The sequence below is a fragment of the Rhea pennata genome, chromosome 3 (genome assembly GCF_028389875.1).
Source record: "Rhea pennata isolate bPtePen1 chromosome 3, bPtePen1.pri, whole genome shotgun sequence".
Classification (NCBI taxonomy): Eukaryota; Metazoa; Chordata; class Aves; order Rheiformes; family Rheidae; genus Rhea; species Rhea pennata.
In genome coordinates this window covers 13,508,588-13,530,737 of record NC_084665.1, presented here as the reverse complement: position 1 = coordinate 13,530,737, position 22,150 = coordinate 13,508,588, and the positions used below count along the sequence as shown (strand labels likewise).

The following is a 22,150-nucleotide window of genomic DNA, read 5'->3' as shown; positions in this document are numbered from 1 at the left end:
GCGGGCACTTCCGGGTCAGCCGGGCCGGTGCGAGCCGGCCTGAGAGGTAGGGGAGGGAGAGCGGGGTGTCGGCCGGGCCGGGCCGGGCCGGGCCGGGGCAGGCGCTGACCCCCGGCGGTGAGCGCAGGCTGCTGCGGGAAGAGGGGCGGCTTCTTTCCAAGGCCGGAGGCCCTGTCGGAGCTGCTGTTCGTGCTGGCTCGGGAGGTGCCGGGGGAGGTGCGGGTGCTGAGGCGTCCTGCTGTGGCCCGGCACTGACGGCCGCACACGAAGGGGCTCGTTGTGTCAGCGCAGGGGAAGGTCCCGCTGCGGGAAGGAGGGGAGGTGTCCAGTGTCCCGCATGAGGTCCCTAATTGCCGCCTCTGCCCCAGGCTGCACAGAGTGCTCGGCCCTCTGGGCAGCCTCCTGCAGAAGGGGAATGAGCCAGGAGCAGGCTGATGTGGAAACAGATCGGATTTTGGGCTTCAACTTCCCTTTGATGTTTCACTCTCAGCCCTGCAAATTCCAGAGTGGAAAACTCTCAGGACACAGACTGCTCTTCCCCTGTGAAGGTTCCCCCAGAGTTTTGTCCTTTGCTCACCTGTGTCCAAGGAAATCCCTTCAGTGAGACAGAACTGGAGTCCCAGGGCTGAACAGCATTGCTGCTAGGCTCCGTCTTTTTTCGGAGGCCCTGCACTTCTTGCTTAGGAAAGCTGTGAGGAAAAAATAGGATCCCTTTTGTTTTTTAAAGCTACTAAACTTGTTTAACGGTGTTCTGGAAGAATATACTTTACTTCAGGTGTGTACAAATATGAGAGCATATAGGTAGTTAACTGCAGTTTGAGAGGGGATGCCTTCTTACATATGGAAAAACAAGTATAGTAGTGTGTACCAACACCATTGTGGCATGCTAAATCATCCTCCTGACTGGGGGGTGTTTTTTTCTTCCTCAGCAAGAGAACATGAGTTCAGCAGGGAAGAAAAGAGGAAAGCCCAACAGAGGAGGAGGAAGAGGAAGAGGAGGAGGAGGGAGAGGAGGAGGGAGAGGAAGAAGCAGCAGCCGTTCAAACAAGTCTCAACTTGGTGGAAATAGGAAATGTTCAACAAAAATTTGGGATGACGGGGATGATTTTTGTCTCTTCGAGGAACCAAGGCTGGAATCCAGGTCCTTCTGTTAATTTGGGGATATTTGCTGCAAAGGTGTTTGGGATATTTTAGAGCTGCTTTGGGGGCATCTTCAAAAGTGCAGAAGTGCAAAGGGATGCTTAAATTTTCAAGCTAAAGCTGTTGCAGTATAATGCTACTTTTACATGTCTGTTCTAATTAGTGTTGTTAACTTCTTTTTTTTTAGCTATGAAAGGATTTTGATTTTTTTTTTTTTTTTTTTTTAAGATTTAGACCTCTCTGTTAATTTTCTTCCTGAAAGCTACTAAAAAGTAGCTTCAGAACATATTTGATCAGAAGACACTAATAAACACAGGATAATAATTTTTGTGTCTTACAAAGCAGAAGTTGGACCACAGAAAATAAGCAGTTTTGAATAGATTTGTTAATTTGAATGTCCTGTAGCCAGTCAGGCCCAGAAATACTTGGTTGTACTGTAGTCTGACCATACTTTTACCAAGTAAAGTATTTTGTAACTGAATTTGAGCTTGACTTGGGAAAAAAAGCATATGTGCCTGTGCACAGACATGCAAGCATCCTGATCATGTAAATATGAACCAAACTAAATGTTCTTTAGATGAAAGAAGAGTCTTACTTTGGTTTTCTTTTTTTGAAATACAGAACTGGTTTCTAAAGCTCAGCTTTGCATATCCAGTCAACATTATGTCAGCCAGGCAAATGAAAGTCATGGTTTTGTTTTATTTTTATTTTAATTTGTAGATCGACTGCCCCTACCAGAAGAGGAGGGCAAACAAGACAGAGAACTGAAGCCAGAATGCCTCTGCAGACCATTCACATGACATCAGAGAACCAGAGAAGAGTGAAAGAACTTCTTCGAGAGCTTCAAGGGCAGGAGCTGGCACCTGAGTCGGAGTTAGTTTAAATAGAGGCACTACTTCCAGCTCTTTTAGATGAGCATACTGTTAGAAATAAAACTAGTATTCTTTTTACCCTTAGCTTTTAATTTGATCTCAAATCCTCTGTTTTTTGAGTCTGCTTTTGTTTCCTGTACAGAATTAACTCAGGGAAAGAGACAGTAGAATTCTCTGTTTACATGAATAGCACTTTTTGTTGGGTCTAATCACCAATATATTTCTGTTTTATTTTAAAATTTAATAACTTTTTTTTTAATCAGAGTAGCTGGTTCTGGTGAAGATGATGATGAACCTGATTACCTTGATGATGAGCCATGCTGGTCGACAGATCAAGAAGTTTCTGACTTAACGCCAAGGTCTTCTGCTGAACCAGCTGAACGCAACATTGTGGAAAGTGAGGTGTCTCCGTTTGCTGTGCATAAACTGTCCAGGTGATACTTTTCACAGTGCATTGTTTGTATACAGAAGAGGTAAATCGCTTTAGGTTCGATGCTGTGAGCCCTTGGTGCCTGGAATTCCTCCTGACTCCAGGGAAGTTGTGTATGTAGAACTACTGGGATTGTATCTCCTATGAGTTTAATCTCAACTAGATGAATTTAAAATAATGGTTTTATGAAAAAAAGTCGTTCTAGCTGTTTTCAGTGAAGATTTCAATTCTTTCTCCAAGAAAATGAAACAGATATTATGAAAGCTCAGGCAGCATTGCTCGGTGATTTATGTTTCTTGCAGGTAGATACAATTTCGAAAATGTGAAAGCTTTCTTCATCTTATTTTCTCAAATACGAGTATTGATTAACTTTTTTTTTTTGTTAGAGGGCACTTTCTTTGTGAGAGGACTCAGCTTTTTTTGAAGAGTTGAGTTTATGGGTGCAACTGGAAAATCTAATTCTGTAGCTCTTAGGCGTTACATTCGGTGGTGTGAAACAGATGCCATGTAACCTCATTTGTCGTCTTCTAAACAACAGACTGGCGCTTTAGAAAGCAAAATTTGCTGCTGCCATACTCATTTAAAATAGCATAAACATTGGGGTTCTTGTGATAGACAGAATCTCATGATATATATGATTATTTTGCTTCCTACAAGTCTGTGTCTCTCACGTGTTGTCATGTTTGCTCTGTTTTGTTGCAGGTATGGTTTCGACAAGGAGCACTGTAGGACAGTGCTGAGATCCTGCAACGGTAATATTGGGGCATCACTGGAGTATTTGCTGTTGCAGTGCTTTGCAGAAAGATACGGAGAGAAGATGCAGGTTCCTGCAGCAGCTGCTCAGGCCAGTCGAGAAGAATGTTTAGAACAGAGACAAGAAGAGGCTTTTGTCCTCCGGTCAATCTACGGAGAAAAATTTGTAGAAAGAATTCAAAACCGAGTTTGGACTTTTGGTTTGGAACTGGAATACCTGACAGACAGACTCAGCAAATCTAAACGAAAGGGTAGCTCTACTAGAGACGCAACAAAGCATACTACACAAGAAATATGTAAATTCTATCTCCAAGGAGGCTGCAGGTTTGGTTCAAAATGCAAATTCAGACATGAAATTCCTCCAGATCACCCCCTAAGACTAGCCAAGAGCTGTGTAGATGATGCACATCTCAGACCTAACAGTGATGACTCTCCCATGTATGAACTTGAAATAAGATTTCCCGAAGAAAACAAATATCCACTCCAGGCACCTCTTGTGGCATTTTATTCCACTAATGAGAATCTGCCTCTTGCTTGTCGTTTACACATTGCTGAATTCCTCTTTGGAAAAGCCTTGATAGCTGCCGAGTCTAGCGAACCAGTGGTGTATGCATTAGTGACTTGCTTAGAAGATGAATCTGAAATAAGCGAGTTGCTTAAAAATACTCACCACAAGTATAGTGTTCCTCCTGTGTCCCTGCTGGCAAGGCCTTCAGTAAGACTGCACACAGACAGTTCATCTGGTTCAAATCAGATGTCGGAAGGTACACCAAATTTCCCTCTAGCACTTCTGGGCAGAGAGCAGTCAAGACATTAAAAAAACAGAGAAGGCAGAGAGCACAGTTCAGGCATCTGTTCCAAATCTGATTCCGTCAATTATGGTCATGCAGCGAGCCAGATCATTAATCTGTGCCTCAGGAAGTCCCTTCCTTAATAGAGGTACAGCAGAGAGGTTTTCCGTTTGCAAGAACTGAGTTAAAGGAGTGCAGTGTTAATGAGTTTTGGTTTATGGAGTGAACGAGGCCTGTTTCCACACAATTGCTAGAAATTGAGAGAGTGGATGCAAGTTCGCCAAAATACTACAGACCTGCTTTTGGAAGGGATTGGGGAAGATTCTCTGCAAGCTTTGGTACTTCTACTATTTGCCAATCTGAAACATCTAGAAACTTAAAAAAAATTACTAGCCTCTACCCTAAATTAGTTTTGTAAACGTGGAGTAAATGTTTCAAGGAGGCCTAGAATGTTTCCCTGTCTGCCATGGCGTCGTCATCTCTTTTTCACATGTGCTGCAACTAGGTTGATTTCACAAGGGGAGAGTTTGGACCCCTTGTCATTTATGGCAAAGTGTCAGCAACTGCATGGCATAGATGACCTCCTAGCTCTCAATTCCAAAGCTGTCTTATTGAAGGCCAGCTATATTGAAGAGAGTTTGCAAGAATAACTGCATCACGTTTTGGAGCACCTAAAGGGTGACAATCTAATTATTTTCTTTATAGTTCATTATAGTAAAACAATGGATATCTTTTTAAACATTCCACAGAAAGATAGCTTTGTTCCAGAAGTTGAAATTGAGTAGAGGTTTAAATAATCTTTTGTTATAAAATATCTTCTTGTTTTGATAAATACAGTCTCAAAACTTTTGAGGGCTGACTTGTGTGAGCAAATCCCACTTAAACTGATAGGAAATAGGCACTGAAGTACCTGGTCCACTTTCAGCCTTGGTTTAAAAGTATTTCACAGTGGCCTAAAAACGTTATGATGTAGTTTTACTTCATTTAAGCTGGCACAGCCATCAGTCTTGCGCTGCATTCAAGTAGTAATGTGGTAGTTTGGTCAGGGAAGTTAAGGCAGATAAAAAGTCTTCAGAAAGGGGAAGGGTTTTCCTGTTTAATGTTTTGTTTTGTCTCTGTTTCTGTCTTCTGGCCAAACCAGTTACTTAGTCTGGTTCACCAAATGGCCACCCAAACCATGGTACTGCAGAGCATAGAGCAGGTGCAGGGGTAGGAACGAGTGGGTTGGAGTTGGAGAAGTGGTGGCTTGATTGACATGGTCAGGAGAGGTCTCCTGGTAGTACTGAGCAAAACACAATTCAAAAACAGTCCTGCACATCCCCGGCTCTAATCGAACAAGAATCTCTATTGAGAATGCTGCTGGACCATGTGCCTCTTCAATTTTTCTACAGTGCTGAAATCAGTCCTCCTCTTTCGTGATACAAATAACTAACTGCATTCTCTGTCTTAAGTCTCTATAGTGTCAGAGGCTCAGGAGGAAGAGGAGGAGGTAGCAGAGGAGGAGGAGGAGGATGAGCCTGAACAAGTTGTTGTGGAGAAAGAGAGTTATGTAAACCTCAAAAAAAAGCTTTCCAAAAAGTATGATACGCAGGCAAAGTCACTGTATAATGAAAATGTTAAAATCTGCAAGCAATTTCGGCTGAAAAAGGTATGATATACAGAAAAGAGTATCTGTTTTCATGTTTGCTTTAGAAAAAAAAAATATATTTAAACAACAGACTGGCTGTCAAAACAGCTCTGTTCCACTCCAGTGATGTTCTTACTACCAAGCTGCTTGTCTTCCAGTAGTTCAGCAAACAATGCTTCTAACATCTGCCAACTGTTACACATTTCCTCTTGGTGAAGAATGAAATAGGCAGCGCAAGATGCTGTTTTGGAAGATTATAGGCTAATTCAAATTTTTTTAAATTAGTTTGTTGCAAGCAAAATGCATCTTGTTCTAGATGCAGAAGCCCCTAGCTCATGGGACAGGTGACTCCACTGTTTTTGAGCAACCTGCAGAGAACATTGGTCTTGCAAAGCTGAGTTTTGTTGCTGTTGGAGAGTTAGAAGAGCAAAATTAACTGCAATTTTTATCTGAGAGCTTTCATCTGAGTGTCACATTAGATATTTTAGCAGGAGATTGCTCAGACTACTTTTTGCTAAGATATATCAGAATAACAGCTGTAGTTCTGCAGCAAGATGAATCAGGGATGTATTAGGCATCTTAAAGAGATCTTGCAACTCTTGGATGAGTTCAGACTAAAAATAAATGCCAGGTTTTACCAGAATAATTGAATACAGGAACAACTTGCTAGGGGAATGTGACAAGTCATTGAAATTCACTTGAAGTTCAGTTGGCTTTCTAGAAAATACCCTTTTTGCTGTACTTTAGATAAGTTTGATGCAAGAAAACCGTTCTATAGCTTATTTTATGCAGGAAGTCAGGCCTGAGGCCAAAAGGACCATTTGCAACATCTAAAATTGATGAACTTAAGGCAGGACTAACCACAGATACCAATTTTTCTTAATTATTTTTGTTTATCAGTCTTCTAGGCACTTCCAGTCCATGTTGCAAGAAAGACAGAAGCTCCCTGCATGGCAGGAAAGAGAAACCATTCTTGATATGCTGAATAGCCACCAAGTTCTTGTTGTGAGCGGCATGACAGGGTAAGAGTAATTTGCCATGTAGAATTTATGTATCAAGATATACACAAAAGAATGTGCAACATAACAGTGTCTTGAAAAGATTAGAATTATGGTCTGTTTATGACCAGTGGCAACAATCCTGGATAAAGTTTGTGTGCAGTGTGGCAATAATGAAACAAGGAAATTTCAAGTGGGATCAGGTCATCTTAATTTACATGGATAGAAGTTTGGGGTTTTTTTTGTTTTTATTGATCCCTGTTTTTGTCATGCAGATGTGGGAAAACCACTCAAATTCCTCAGTTTATTTTGGATGCTTCGTTGCAAGGTTCTCCAAACAAAGTTGCAAACATCATTTGTACTCAGCCTCGCAGGATCTCTGCCATTTCTGTGGCTGAACGTGTAGCCAAAGAAAGAACAGAAAGGATCGGGGTCACTGTTGGATATCAGATTCGACTAGAAAGTGTAAAGGTGTGTGTGGTTTCCTTGTTGGGTTTCATTTAGTTCTATTAAAATGTGTTTAGTGCTTGTCCAGCACACGCAATCTCTGTCTTGTATCAATCATATAATGAGATCAGCAAGTCCATATTCTCCCTCTATTTTATCTCCTCCCAACTTGCACAGTCCACTTTACAGCATGAGAGCACAATACTGTACTGTGCTGTGCTGCTATTTCACTCTGCTGAGACAGTGGTTAAGGGTCTGAGAGTATTTGTAACAACTTCTGTCTTCTGGAAGGTTGCGCAAGTCGTTTCCATACATCTCCAGAGAGAGACAGCTTCAGTCAGCCGGAAGCAGAAGTTGAATTTAAACTGCTGTCCTGGAAGTTTTGTCTGCATTCCAGCTAATTGCTTTTTCCAAGGAATGTGTTTAAAAAAGAGATTCACTGAATCATTCCAGAGGCAGAGAATTGAGTTAACACACAGCCATTTCCATAGCAAAAAAAACTTAGGTCAGATTTTTTTGTTTACCCCTTACAATGATGCCCCTTGGTAAGGAACAGATGCTCTGAGTTTTAATCAAGACTAGTATGAAGAAAAAAAAAATCTTCAGCATTGTCTCCAGCAAGAATTGTTTGTTCCCTTTCTGTCAAACATAGCACTCAGATACTCAGCTGGAACTGAATGTTTTATAGCAACACATACTCTCTTTGTACTATGTTATATTGCGCAAAGTCCAACTGAATACTTTGTGCTTTTGTCTTGTTAATTTTATGTATCAAAACATATCATATGGTGATATGATTGTATTAATAACTATTATTAATACTTGAAACATTCAAGTCCTCAGCTACCAGACTGTTGTACTGCACTACTGGTGTGCTGCTGAGAAGGCTGGAAGGAGATCTGACTTTGCAGGGAGTCACACACGTTATTGTGGATGAAGTTCATGAAAGAACAGAAGAAAGGTAAATAATCCGTTATCTCATAAGCAAAATGAAGAGACGCAGTCAGCAGCACTGCAGATTCAGATTCAGATAACTGAAGTCAGACTTGGTGATCCTATGGCAGTAATCTGTATGTGAGAAGATGGAAGGAGTCAGGTTTTAGGTTCGTGTCTTTGGACAGTAGGGAGTTGTGTTGCAGCAGTTTGCAAAGAAAGCATTTCCTTCAAATATTCTGTGCTCATCTCATTGCAGTTGCATTGAAAAGAGATTTAAGGTGGGCTGTATGGGTTAAGAAGTAACTTTTTAACCACAATTATTATTCGTCCTTATTCCTCTCCTATTTCAGCTCTCACCAAATACCCTATTTCTTCACATATCCTTTGGGGAACTGTTTATCCTGACACAGATTTCAGTAGAGCACCTATAAAGGACAAGTGCTCACTTTATTTTCCAGTCTAGATTTTACCAGTTCTACATATTCCTCACCCTGTCCTGCTCCAGCCTCCTGCAGTTATACTCCACTTACCTGCTGATGCCAGGCAAACAACAATGTCTGCTGCTATCTCTGTAAAATGAGTAATACAAGAAGCCTTTTTCTTGGATGTTTTGCTTGTGGAGCACTGAAATGCAGTGGATTTTGAGGAGGCTTTATCTGTGACCTGTTATTCTACAGCTCAGATAATATTTTGGCCTTATAAAAGGACTTGTATCTCTTGAGGATTCTTCTTCCTCCTGGTCTAAAATTTTCTAGCCAATCTTCTAGGCATGACACAAAAACTATTAATATGTGGGGAAGATACAGTGAATTAGGAAGAGTGGGTAAGTTTGAATAACTCCTTCCAGAGGGGAAGTAGCAAAAAGAATTCATTTGCTGCTTTGAGTTGATTTGTTATCTACTGCTATTGTGTTGTCATTAGTATTAGTTAGGTAGCTGGTGCTTTTTGTTGTTTGAATAAAGTTGCCAAGTAATCCTGACACCCTAGGAGGGGACAGCCAAAGTAAGTGGATTGCTGTCCATTAGTTTACTGCATTATTAGCCGCCAACCATTCTCCAAAGCTAATGCTATTGATGTAAGAATGCTATTGTGGTATACCAGTGCTATCGGGAAAAGCACAAAAGTGGACAGGATGGGGAGAAAGAAGAGGCTCTGAAAGTTAACATTGAAGAAATTCAAATGTCTTTTGCTTGTTTTCTTCAGTGACTTCTTGCTGCTGGTTTTGAAGGATATAATGTTTCAGAGACCAGACCTGCGCATTATACTAATGAGTGCCACCTTGAATGCAGAGCTTTTTTCTCAGTACTTTCACTCCTGTCCAATTATTAACATACCAGGTGAAAAAAAAAAGTCATTTTCATTATCTGTCGCATTCATTGTTTTAGAGATTTGGTTTCAGTTTTACTGCTTGTGACGTTTTTCTCTATTCCTGTGTAAGTTACAGTGGTGAAAGAGGAAGAGATCTCTAACACAAGCTACAAATAAGAGCTAATTTGCAAAGGGGCAAGAGGAGGATTTACACAAGAGCTCTGATTCCAAGGACTTAGAAAGAAAGACTAATGAGCTTCATTGGAAAGGAGATGTGGGAATGGAGCCTTTTTGGTATCTCCCTTTACCAGCAGAATTTTCTTCCCCAAAAGCTGAAATGGCAAGAAACATATGACATAATTCTCTGAGCTAGTTTCGCCACAACTGAAAACTCTCCTCTATCCTAGTGAACAAGGAGCAGTGAGAGGATCTAGTTGAATGTGTACATATTTAGCCAAATGTACCTTTTAAATTGCTCCATCATTGCATGGAGCATCACAGAAGCACTTAGTCTGATGGATGTGTTCGCAAAAGCGTATCAGCCCTTCTCTTACAGGGCAAGTGCACATTGCCAAACCATGCTAGGAAAACATCCAGTGCTTTTCTAGACAGAAGTTGTGTGGAAGACTGCAGTATATATCCATCTCAGAGTTCCAGTTCCCTTTCAGGTTGCAGAGGTGGGTTAGGATTAAGGTTGTGAAACCAGGGAATGAAATAATAACGCCTCTTGTTTTATACCTCTTCCTGCATGTTGTGGGCATGTCAATTTATTATTCCCATGTTCCTCTTTAGGCCGAACGTTTCCTGTGGATCAGTTTTTTCTGGAAGATGTGATTGCAATGACAAGGTATGAAAGTGCCAAGCATGCTCAGATGTATTTGGTGTTTGAAATTGCACAGCTGACTTTGAGAATGTGCTAGTTCTGTGTGTGAATTTAAAAGTGAAATCCTCTCAAATCCCGTTTCCCTCCACCACCTGCAGTCTTGGGGGTCTGTTAAAACGCTGAATCTAAAGCATACTTCTCATACTGCAGTGGAGTCTAGGGCCTCAGTCCCAAACAAGCCTTTCTGCGTTAGATCCTGCATAATTACTCAAGAAGAGGTGACCTTTGCCTTGAAGAGTTTGGTGTTTGTGCTTTGACAAACTTTTCTCCCCAACACTTGTTTCGGTGATGCTTAGGTATTGGGAAGCAAAAGAAATGTGAAGATAGATTTCAGCGCAGAAGGTGAAAAATGCAGGATACCAAACAAATGCTTTTACATAAGCCCTACCTCCCAGCAGAAAGTGGGACAAAGATCCCTGTTGTCAGTTAAGTTACTGGAGAGTCAGAGCAGCTCAGGTATTTCAGATAGTGATCTGGTCAGCCGCTATAAATTACTTGTAGACAGTTGTTCTCAGTTGTCCATTGAACAGCTAGGATCAAGTTGGTAGTCTTAGTCTTTCTCACTACGGCTTTTAAAAGACTAGCATCCCAGAAAGGCAGGACGTCTCTCCCTCCACCAGCCAACCAGCAGATCTGGCTGTGAATTTCAGCACTAGTGACCTTTTTTTAGTGAAAGAGAGAGAGACTTTGACTGTGGGTGATGAGACTTCCTTGAGCATCAGTCTATTCCAGAAGTACCTTACCCCAAAGTTAGAGCTGCCCCTGGGGTGAAGAACCTGCTTTGTCATGGCTTTCCCCCAGTAAAACTGAATTAATTTCAGAAGTACTGCTTTGGCTGTCCTTGGGGTGGAGGGTAGAGCAGCAACATGAAGTGAAATAAGACTAACGTAAAATTCCCAGTCTCTTTACTGTCTGTGATTTTGCAAACCCCTTGATATAAGTCTGAGAAGAACTTAGTATAAATACTTTTGATATGCTATCTTCATAGCTCATTTTTAGGAGGAGACCATTAGGCTTCTTTCCACACCACTGAATGCTCTCCTGCCCTTCAGATACGTTCTAGAGGATAGCAGTCCCTACAGGCGCAAGACAAAGCAAGAGAACAAACTGAATGGAAGACACAAAAGAACTGCATTTGAAGAAGTAGAGGAGGACTTGAGACGTGCTGGCATCCTGGGAGAGACTGACACAGCTATCAGGGATTCAGACCCAGACCAAAAATTAACTCTAAAACAGCTCTTGGCACGATATAAAGGTGAGCACTCTCTTAAATGTAGTAAACTGGCATATTATTATCAGCCAGCCAGCATGATGCGCTAGCATATAATAGCATGCATTTAATGCATGTACGTCATTCAGAGTTTTGTGGTTGTGAAGCTAAGCAGGTCAGTACTTTCTAGATGAGATCAGAAACCTCCTGCCAACTTAAAAAAAAAAAAAAAAAAAAAAAAGGGGGTGGGGGGGCGGAAAAGAAAGAGAAGAAACTCATCATTCTCTTAAATTGGAACAAACATCTTGTATGCGGACAGTTTTTAGCATCTGAAGAGGGACAATTCCCAGCTTTTATCTATTTCCATCCTGTTTCAGATGCCTTGTTGACTTCTACATTCTTCTCTGTACTTGTTCTTGCTGGGGGCAGCTTTACATAAAGCACAGTGTCCATCTGCCCACATCAGGGAGGTTACTTCAGCATCAGAAGGCTTTCATAAGAAATTTAGTCATTCTGTGAAAAGCTTAGTAAGGCAGGCAGAGCTTTCTGTTAACTACCGACTCTGTCAACATTGAAGCCCTCCCTGTGCTTAGCCTGGATGAGTTCCTTCCTGCACCCCCTCATGGTAAACTCGCCAGTGACAATGAGCAAGAGACTTCGCTTAAAAGCCTCAGATGTAGGCTAGAAGGTGAACATCTCAGGTTCTGAAGGTGACTTTTGAGAGTGGTAACACCACTGCAAGATCAGCCCTGTCTTTTCATTGTGATTCTTTCATAGTAGTGCTGAAGTAGCCAAAGGAAAATGTATTTCCTAGAAGGGTGAGGAGATCTGTGTCTGTTCTTGATACGGTGTAAGAAACATTGGAAGGGAGAAAAAAGCTTGAGAAGGGAGTCCTGGAGGTATCTGTCAACGGCCACGTGAAGGCTTTCAGCTCCTCCTACTGCTAGTGTGTGTGTATGCCATTCTGCTGGGAGACAAACCCTGGTGTAGGTTCTGTACTGGCTAGGTGTGAGTCGTCGTGAGGCACGACAAAGGAAGGGAAGAGCTGGAGTGGGAGAAAGAATGGAATAGGGAAAAAGGCGCACTGGGTTACTTATGGGACTGTTTGGATCAAGGTGTGGCTGAGCAGCCAAACTGTGGCTCAGTATACCCAGAACATGCTTTTTTTTACAGGAGATGGACTTACTGTGTGTGTGTTTGATTTATTTTGTCCTCAGGAGTTAACAAGACAGTGTTGAAAACAATGTCTGTCATGGACTTGGACAAAGTTAATCTGGAATTAATTGAAGCCTTGCTGGAGTGGATAGTTACCGGCAGACATTCATACCCCCCAGGTAACTTCACTATCTTTGAAAGATAAACAAAAGTAGATTCATGAAGGCTGTGGCTTGAGCAGACAGCACCAAGCTAAAGTTTTGAATGCTGTGTCCATAGTTACTGACTACTACTAAAAAAAAAAAAAAAAAAAAAAAAAGAAAGAAAAAGAAAAGAAAGGGGTTCTATCTGAGTGACAAAGCCTCTGGTTTGCATGGGATGGGGAAGATGAGAGAATTGTCCACTTCTCTGGAAAGTCTTTGATGAGGGACTGTTACAGCCTGAGTGCTTTTCGTTAAAAAATTGCAAAATAGAACTGCAGTTTTGACAAGGGCCTTCTGCATATTAATAAAATATTTTCTGTCTTTTCAACTCAGTGAATTTTTTTTTATCTGTTGATCTAGGTGCTGTGTTGATATTTTTGCCTGGTCTAGCAGAAATCAAGATGCTTTATGAGCAGCTCCAGTCTAACGCTCTTTTCAATAATAGGCATAGCAAGAGGTAAGGCAGAAAAGCTCCAAAACTGTCAGTCTTTACCCATAAATTAAAAGTTGCTTTCTGCACATTACCTACTTTTATTTATGGATAAATTAAGGTTATTGAATGTGTGAGACAGTATGTGATAGAAAGATCCTGACTCCATTCAGGGTAATTCTTGTTCTCTTGCTACCTTATCGGATTGCTCTGTATTTTTTTTCTCAGCCCAGGAAGGTGAAAAGTGTCAAATTTTGTGACCAATTTAGTTGTCGTTCTCACAAACGCTAATGTTCTCCACTCAGTGCCCTGCATAATTCAGTGGATTGTAGAAAACTTGAACTCAGCCCTTGTTCTGTTTCAGAAGCTCTGCAGAGACGTGTGGCGGTTGTTGTTGTAGCTTTTGCATTCTGCCCCAAGATTGTTACATGGAGATGTAAATGGATCTCCTTGCCTAAACACTGCTTACACAGATGCCCTTGGCAAGGTTGCCTGGGGTGATTCTTTCTAGTTTGGCATTAAAAGTGCGATTCTCCAGACTCTTCAACAGAGACAGGATTCTATGCTCATTTTGATTCTGAGACATTTCCCTTCTGTAGACTTCTCCACCTTCCCCTAGAACATGCCTTGCACCTAACAGGGCAGAGGTTGGTTAATTTTACGTTCCTTTGAATGTCTGTATGCAGTGTCTAGTACTTCTTAGGGAAACATGCATGCAGACAGACTGTTACCAGGAGGAAAAAGGCTCACGATGCTCAGCACACTGTCTTGTTTTTCCCTCCAGGTGTGTTGTTTATCCACTTCATTCTTCACTGTCCAGTGAAGAACAGCAGTCTGTGTTCCTCAAGCCTCCTGTAGGAGTCATCAAAATCATCATCTCTACAAACATTGCAGAAACATCTGTCACCATTGATGATGTGGTCTATGTGATTGATTCTGGGAAAATGAAAGAGAAAAGGTACTGGTACTATTTGGGGCTTTTTAATCTTGGAAGCCACTCTGTCTTGAGCTGCAAACTTCTGTTTTCCAAAGAGCTGGGAAAAAGGTGGAGGAGCTTGACAGGCGAAAGCTACTGTGACGAGAGGGAAGCTGATCCGGACCAGTTCCCAAATCTCGTGGCAGGGTGGGAGTTGTGTCCATACGGAAGGTGGCAGCATCTGTCTACTTGAGCTGCAGTGTGTTCATTTGCACTTGTGAACATAAGCTTTTTGTTGCTCTCCTGTAGATACGACCCAAGCAAAGGAATGGAAAGTCTGGAAGACACATTTGTATCCAGGGCCAATGCTTTACAAAGGAAAGGGCGAGCAGGCCGTGTAGCCTCAGGAGTCTGCTTTCATCTTTTCAGTAGCCATCACTATAACCATCAGCTTATAAATCAGCAGTTACCAGAAATACAAAGAGTGCCCCTGGAGCAGCTTTGTCTGAGGTGAGCTGTTGTTCCTGTGTTGCCTTAAAGAGTCCTTTCTCCACTGCGGGGTGTAATCTGCTCTGCTGTTACCAAGGCTCTGGCTTTCCTCAGGAGTTTTCTGACCTCATGAAACCAACAAACTCCCTCTGGAGTTTTAAGGTTCTGTTGACTGATTGCTTTGATCTTGCTATTAACTTGACACTGTGTCCAGAGCCCCTTCTAAAGGCACAGGTCTCCAGTTCCCTCTGGCCTCCTTCCTGTTACTTAGTTCTCAGGCACTACGAAATACACTTGAGTATTTTGATTCTGCTTTTTAGCCTAGATTGTTTGTGTGTTTTACACTGTAAACTCTCCCTTGGTATTTGTGTGCAGTGTAGTGCAGTAAAGCCACAAACTGGATCAAGCACCATCTATCATGTCAATACTAAATAAAAAAACCCTTCTATTTCTGTCTCACTCTGTGCACCCCTTCATACAAAAAGGAGGGAGAAAGATCAACACAATTTATTATGGTAAAGACAACGGTAAAAACACAGTGTGTTGAATGGAAATCTGTTTTTACTGACTTTGTGAAGTTGGATGGGGTGAAAACTCCTTCCAATTCAAATTATGCCTTATAGGCCCTCTTCTAGAGAGCATGTTTTTAGGAACCTATTTCCTGGCTTTTTTTAAAAAAAAAAAAAAAAAAGCTTACTTTTTTGACCAATGTATTGAACTCTTTTTTTTTTTTTTCCTCCCCTTAAGAATTAAGATTCTAGAGATGTTTTCCACACAGAGTCTTCACTCTGTCTTATCACGATTAATTGAGCCCCCGAGAACTGAGTCTTTGCGGGCATCAAAGCTGCGACTACAAGACTTGGGAGCGTTAACTTCAGATGAAAAGCTCACCCCCTTGGGATACCACTTGGCTTCTCTGCCTGTTGATGTCAGGATTGGCAAGCTAATGTTGTTTGGCACCATATTCCGCTGCCTGGATCCTGCACTAACTATAGCAGCCAGTCTGGCCTTTAAGTCACCTTTTGTAAGTATTCTGAACTGTAGCTCAGTATTGCACTTTGAAAGTGGGGTGTTTCCATTCAGTTGTAGCTGTTGTAGTTTGCAGCGTACTACACTTGAGTATTTTGATTCTCCTTTTTAGCCTAGATTGTTTATGTGTTAATGCAGCCCTTGGGGAAGAAAGTCCAGTTATAAGCAGGTGCCCAAAAACGTATCAACACTGACAACAGTGTTAGTTATATTATGAGTAAAAAGTAGAGATAATGGGCATATTTTTAGGTCTGACTTAGTTAAGAAGCACAGCCAGTACATTTTGTCCAAGTTTGGTGTAAAAATTGCAAATCAATGTCTTTTGTTCTTTTATCCATTATTTGATGCTGTTCCACACGCAGTTAGGAATAGACTGTCATAATTATGAAGATGACATGTCTGAGCTGTGAATGCACAGTTCAGTTTTGATCTCAGTTTGTGTGTTCACTTTCACCTTGGCTTTTTGAATCAGCTGCAGTGCTTACTGATGCTCCTACTTTTGTGCAACTTCTATGACAATGTGCAGATTTGTATGAAAAATTAGACTTTCTTGCCAGTGAAGTTTTGATTGCTATAGTTTGTTTATATTGGGGATGGTTGTGAAAGAGATGAAAGTAAATTGTTCTGGTTATTAAATTGCATTTTTCCCCCATATACTTGTTGGGTGTTGTCTTCAGCCAACTCTGTGTGATGATACACAATATCTTGATTTATGTCCAGCTTCTTGAACATCCTGAGTTGCTGTCATCTTCTCTCTCAGGCCCAAGTGGATTTTAGACTTACCCTGCTCTTCCATATTAGGTGCCTTTTCATTTGAGCTCCATTAGCTTGTTAAGTCTTCTTACTGGTATTTTTCACAGATCTTGGACTTTGGCAGCTGTAGAGAGGTGTGCCATAAAGGAGATATTTTCTGTGAGCTGGTCACTCACAGATTTACTTTTGGATCTCTTGCTGTTAGGAGATAGGGCAATGGGCTTAGGTGCTCTGCTGTTGACTGGGTATTTCTGAATGCCTTCCTACTCGTTACCCATGGCGAGAGTTTGCAGACTAACCTGTGAGCTGCTGACTATATACCAGAGGTTGTGTGCAGATCTCGGGATGTGTTGCCTGAGATGGGAGGAAAAAGAACCTTAATCTCTTGCTGCCTGTCTAGGTGTCACCGTGGGATAAAAGAGAAGAAGCAAACAAAAAGAAGTTGGAGTTTGCAGTAGGAAACAGTGACTATCTGGCTCTTCTTCAGGCCTATAAGGTGAGCTAAAAATCAGGAGCCTCTGTCAGAGGTTTATGATGTGCTGAAATCCAAGCTGTTATACTTTATGAAAGTTTTTTTGTTTGATTGTTTGTTTGCTTGTTTTCTTTCCTCCTCTTTAATTAGGGATGGCGTTTAAGTACCAAAGAGGGCTCCCAGGCAAGCTACCACTATTGCAGGGAGAACTTTTTATCAGGAAGAGTTCTTCAAGTAAGTCTGTTTGTGGCCTTGCACAGAGACAGGTTGAAATACCAAGGCAGAGTCCTTGTACCTAAAATGAGCAACCCAGTAAGACTCTTTTCCTTCGGTGTGGCACCTTTGGCAGCTCTTTGTCTGTTTGTAGGAAATTGCCAGTCTGAAAAGGCAATTCACAGAACTGCTTTCTGATATTGGGTTTGTGAAGGAAGGATTAAGAGCACGGGACATTGAGAAGAAGTGTTGCCAAGGAGGAGATGGTGTGTTGGAATCCACAGGAGAAGAGGTAATTTGCTACATTTTGGTGCTCTGAACAGATGCTGCAGTTTTTAACTTGGCCCGAGTGCTGGCTGTTTTCTCTAGCCTGGGGGCTTCCAGCCACAGCCCGCCCTTGTTGTCTCACATTAGCACCTCCTGCCTGTTTTGTTCTTCTGCCCTGTATATGGTAATGCAGGTTGAGAGACTTGAGGCTGGGGCTTTTGTGCCCTGGGTTCTACACAGCAGGATGTGCAGTTTCTACTTTACGTATTCACTGTAGCTGTGAACTCATGACCAGTGCTGAATCTTGGCATTAGTGCAAACCTTATTTTGGGAACAGAGCTGCATTACAGAGCAATGAAATATTTCAGCATTGGCTGAAGATCCTCAGAAAACAGTACCTGCTGAGCCAGCCGGAAAGCGGGGGGCACACAGCAATGCAGCTAAAACAGGAAACTGTATTCAGCAGTTAAATCATTTCAGAAACAAGACTTTGCTTTTTGATTGACCTGTAGAATACCTAATATATGCATTAATTTCACAGGCAAATTCAAATGCAGAGAACATCAAGCTGATTTCAGCTATGTTGTGTGCTGCGCTGTATCCCAATGTTGTCCAGGTAAAAGAATGCTTTTTCATTTTTCCCTTCTTTTGCGTAGCATGTCCACACTACCAGCTTTGCATCTCGTCTAATTGTGGCAGATTTTTTTTTCCAGTATGATCCTGAGGCCAGGTGATCTTCTTTGAGTTGACAAAGCTTTGTGCTTATAGTGCTAGGGCTGTGCAGCTGAACTCCAGTTTGCTTTGTTTGATACTGCTGCTGTTCCTACAGATTTGCTTTTTGTGCCATACAGATGCCAGCAGTAAATAAAATAAAAACTTAACTAAAAAAGAAAGGTGAATTCAATTCTGTAGTGTAATGGATTTATAACTGTATTTATCTTATCATATAGGTGAAAACACCAGAGGGCAAGTACCAGAAGACTAGTACAGGAGCAGTCAAAATGCAACCAAAAGCAGAAGAGCTGAAGTTTGTTACCAAAAATGATGGTTATGTTCACATTCACCCTTCCTCTGTGAATTATCAGGTCAGATCCTTTTTTTCTGCAAAGCACACTGTTTTTTATAACAGGAATCACCTTTGCCTAAGTAGTTGAGATTACAATGAGGATCCCTATTGATGTTAAAAATAAGTAAGTAAATAAAGCAACCCCTTGATTGAACAGTCCTGCTGTCAGGATTGTAGATAATGGTCTGTGTGTGTCAGAGGTAAGTGTGTCCTCTCAGACACAGAGTTCAACTCCAGCTTATGGAGCAGAATTAGTATAGGCAGTAGCCTCCCATTTGGTGTTTTCTTACAGCTGCATCTACAATGTTACACACACAAATATTGCAGTTAAAATCCTCCCCAACCTTTCCCTCACGCTGACTGAGATTGCATGCATGGAAGTAGCCTTTTTGTACCCCCTTCATGTAGGTGTAGCAGATGTCTTGACCCCCTCAAAATTTTGATCTGTTCAGCTGAAATATTATTTACTGGTAAATAATTCATGGTTATTTATAGCTTTGTTTCTTCATGTAGCCTCAATGTAGTTAATTTCCTTTTTAGCCTAACAGCTATTTTTTAGATGATAGATCTTCTCTTTCTACCCTGATACATGGTAACACTTACCTAATGAAGTCTGTCTCCATATGCCTTACTTTTCCAGGATGTCAATTACTTGCTTAAAAAGAAGCAGTCTCACATCATTAAAACTCTAGGGTTATAAAGGCTTTGATCTGTTCATCACTGTTACTCTAAAAGAGCATAACAAACCACCAGCACAGGGCAGATTTCTTTAGCATGAAATGGAGAACTGGGGGCCGGGAGGCAACTTTGTTAAATTAGCTGATTTCTCACTTGTTCACTGTGAAGGGGGAGGAGCAAGGGGTAACTGCCAGAGATGACTTTGCTGGCGGCTCCTGCAGGGTGAAGGGAGCCTGTTAGTCAGGCAGGCACGTGTCAGGAATAGAAATGCTCCCTCAGAGGAGGGGCCGGGGGCAAGTGCAGGCAAGCAGGCCCGTATGTGCCTGAGCAAGTAGATTGGCTTTGCTCCTTGATGGCGGTGGCCGTGCAGCGAGGGTGCCGGGCACGTGTTCTTCATACTAACCGCAGCTGCCGTTCCAGACTAGGCACTTCGACAGTCCCTACCTGGTGTATCACGAGAAGATCAAGACCAGTCGCGTGTTCATCCGAGACTGCAGCATGGTGTCGGTGTACCCGCTGGTCCTGCTCGGAGGCGGGCAGGTTCACATGCAGCTGCAGAAGGGGGAATTTGTCATTTCCCTTGACGATGGATGGATACGGTTTGTGGCTGCCTCGCATCAGGTAATGAAGAGTGATAATCCTGGGAGCGGTTCAGATCCGAGCGTACGTTTGGAGGGCCGGAGATGAGCCTTACGCTCTGGTCTCTGTCTTACTGTGTGCGTTAGGTGGCTGAGCTGGTGAAGGAGCTACGCTGTGAACTCGACCAGCTGCTGCAGGATAAAATCAAGAATCCCAGCATGGACTTATGCATGTGCCCCCGTGGATCTCGGATCATTGGCATGATTGTAAAGCTTGTGACCACGCAGTAATGTGAGAACACCTTTCTGTGAAGGTGCTGTTGGCTACTGCCCAAGAACAGACCAAGTAACATCAGTCTCTGTAAAAGTCAAAACATGGCACTGATCTCTGGAAGACCAAGTTGGGAACTGTACTATTCACTTTTTTTTTTTTTTTTCCTTCTTCTTCTTCTTAACCTTTGACTATTTGCAGAGAGCTTACTGGTTGAAAAGACGGTATCTTACAGTACAAACTGGGAAACAGGAAAATGGAAAATCTCACCGGAGGAATAGAAACCTCCAAGCAAGAAAATGAAGTGTTTGTTGATGAAGTTATATGCTGACAATATGTTTTCTGATTACAAAAAAATACCTGTAGCATGTTATTGGTAAGCTGTTCCCAGATTGGTATAAACTTGCTCCTGCTTTTTTGGCCCAGCCTTCACAGAGATGGTCTTGTGTTTGCTGAGCAGGAATTGACTTGCCTAAGGATCCAAAACTCTTAAAAAGGTGGGAGCCTTTTTGTTCATGTCAAGGGGTTCTGGATTGGATTTACAGAACCTCCTCTAACAGGGAGAGACTATGACAGTTTGGTTCAGTTAGCTGGCGTAATTTGTTGGATCAGTGCAGACTGCTGCCTGAGAGGGTGGCTGCTTCCTCTGAAAGATCTGCTTTTCAGGCCTCCCGAACTGTGCAAAGAGCAAAACAGCTGAGCTGGACTGCTGTAGCCTAGTAAAAATGGCTCCTCGGGTGGACAGTTACTGCTTATTGCTAAACTCTTCTGGTGGGAGGTAGTCTTCCTGCCATCCCACACAGCTGAAAGGAAGTCAAAGTTTTTAAACTTTTGAAGATGTTCTTTTTAAAGCCAAACTCCTGCTCTGGGGAGCAGACAGATAGAGACGCGTGTGGCAAATGCTGCAGTAATGATGAGATTAATACCTCTTTCCTTCTACATTGCGTAATTATAGCTGATCTGCTTGGAATAAAAGCAATTGCTTCAGCAATTGCAAATAATAGTAAGTAAGTGCCTTAAGTAAGTGAAATAACTTTTGACTACTGTCATCTGAAATAGTGAAATTGCGGTAAGCAGCAGTGTCTATACCACAACCCTGCCTAAGCGCAGAGGGAGGCAGATCTCTTTGGGACTAGTTTGCTTTTTGAAGAACATGCTCAAGTGTTTATAGAAACTATTTCACAGGGGACACTCCCCGCATAAGGAACAGGAAGGAAAACGAGTACTAAGCCTGAAGTGCTGGCACGCTAGGACGTTCTCTGCAGGTATGTTGAACCACAGAAGGTTAAACTTCCCTGGTGTCTGTTTAAAATTGCAGGAAGAACAGGTTAGCAGTAGCCCTGTATTCCTGAATTACATATTATTTGCAGTAAATGTTTTGTAGTGGAGGCTGACTCCTGTTTTTCTGGGGGCTAGTGAAGAGCTGCGAGGCCTAGTAATACTGTGCGACCAGCAGCCACTTCAGTAGGGATAAGCAAACGCTCGGGCTTTGCTTTCAGGTAGGCTGTGCAGACAAACAGGAGCAGGTTCCACTGTTTGCTGCCAAGTTCCATGTGCCTTCAACACTGCCGGCCTCTCGCCTGAGAGGCCTCCAGCATGGGGGAGCGCTGGGCCTTGGCTCGAGCAGGCCCCGCACAACGCGTGCTAAATGCTCAGCTGTAATTTTTTTTCTTCTGTTTGAGCGACCCTGAAGAAGGGAAGGTGAGGGCAAGGACAGCAGATTATGTAACAGGTTATAATTAGAAGCATCTAAGGAGCTGGAGGAAGGACTTGTTCCAGCACCTTGCTCTGGTGGCAGCATATATGAAGTTTGAGAAGGGAAATGAAGTCCATTCATGGACTGAGCAGATGACAACCGCCACAGACCCACGTACAGGGCCCTCTGCTATAGAGGGGGCCACCCCTGTCCCATCCACATGTCATGGACTGCTTGTTACTGCCAAACCAACCTTCAGCAGGGCTTGGTGTGTTTCATCCTGGGTGCTACAGGGAAGTAGTGACTGCTACTGCTCCTGTATTAAGTTACGATCTCAGTTTGTGCTCTTTTACGATTCACACAGACCTAAGGTATGGACAGATGAAACGCGTAAGTTATGTTTATCCCTGAGGTATGTTTTTACACGGGTAACTATGCAAACCCTTAAATCACTGCCAGTCCATGGGTAGGGCAGCAACATCCAGCTTCCCTGCCACTTCTTGCTACCCTTACAGTAAAGGCTTAGAACTGGGGGAAAA

At 42.4% G+C, this 22,150-nt stretch overlaps 1 protein-coding gene across 1 annotated transcript; it reads left to right on the top strand.

Moving 5' to 3' along the window:
- The first annotated feature begins 18 nt into the window (after positions 1-18).
- DHX57 (DExH-box helicase 57) lies at positions 19-22,125 on the top strand. The gene is made up of 24 exons (XM_062571626.1): positions 19-46; positions 930-1,141; positions 1,861-2,013; positions 2,276-2,446; positions 3,145-3,959; positions 5,438-5,634; positions 6,514-6,635; positions 6,887-7,082; positions 7,895-8,019; positions 9,198-9,331; positions 10,095-10,149; positions 11,238-11,440; positions 12,613-12,729; positions 13,114-13,210; positions 13,968-14,141; positions 14,409-14,609; positions 15,336-15,612; positions 16,771-16,866; positions 16,993-17,076; positions 17,210-17,347; positions 17,864-17,938; positions 18,273-18,407; positions 19,487-19,687; positions 19,792-22,125. The coding sequence occupies exons 2-24, from the start codon at positions 939-941 to the stop codon at positions 19,933-19,935; spliced, it is 4,113 nt and encodes a 1,370-aa protein (XP_062427610.1). The 5' UTR covers positions 19-46; positions 930-938; the 3' UTR covers positions 19,936-22,125.
- Positions 22,126-22,150: the final 25 nt, after the last annotated feature.

Coding starts and splice junctions, on each gene's coding strand:
- DHX57 (XM_062571626.1), top strand. CDS start 939: ATGAGTTCAGCAGGGAAGAAAAGAGGAAAGCCCAACAGAGGAGGAGGA. Junction 1,142..1,860: donor GAACCAAGGCTGGAATCCAG/GTCCTTCTGTTA, acceptor TTTAATTTGTAG/ATCGACTGCCCCTACCAGAA. Junction 2,447..3,144: donor GCTGTGCATAAACTGTCCAG/GTGATACTTTTC, acceptor GTTTTGTTGCAG/GTATGGTTTCGACAAGGAGC.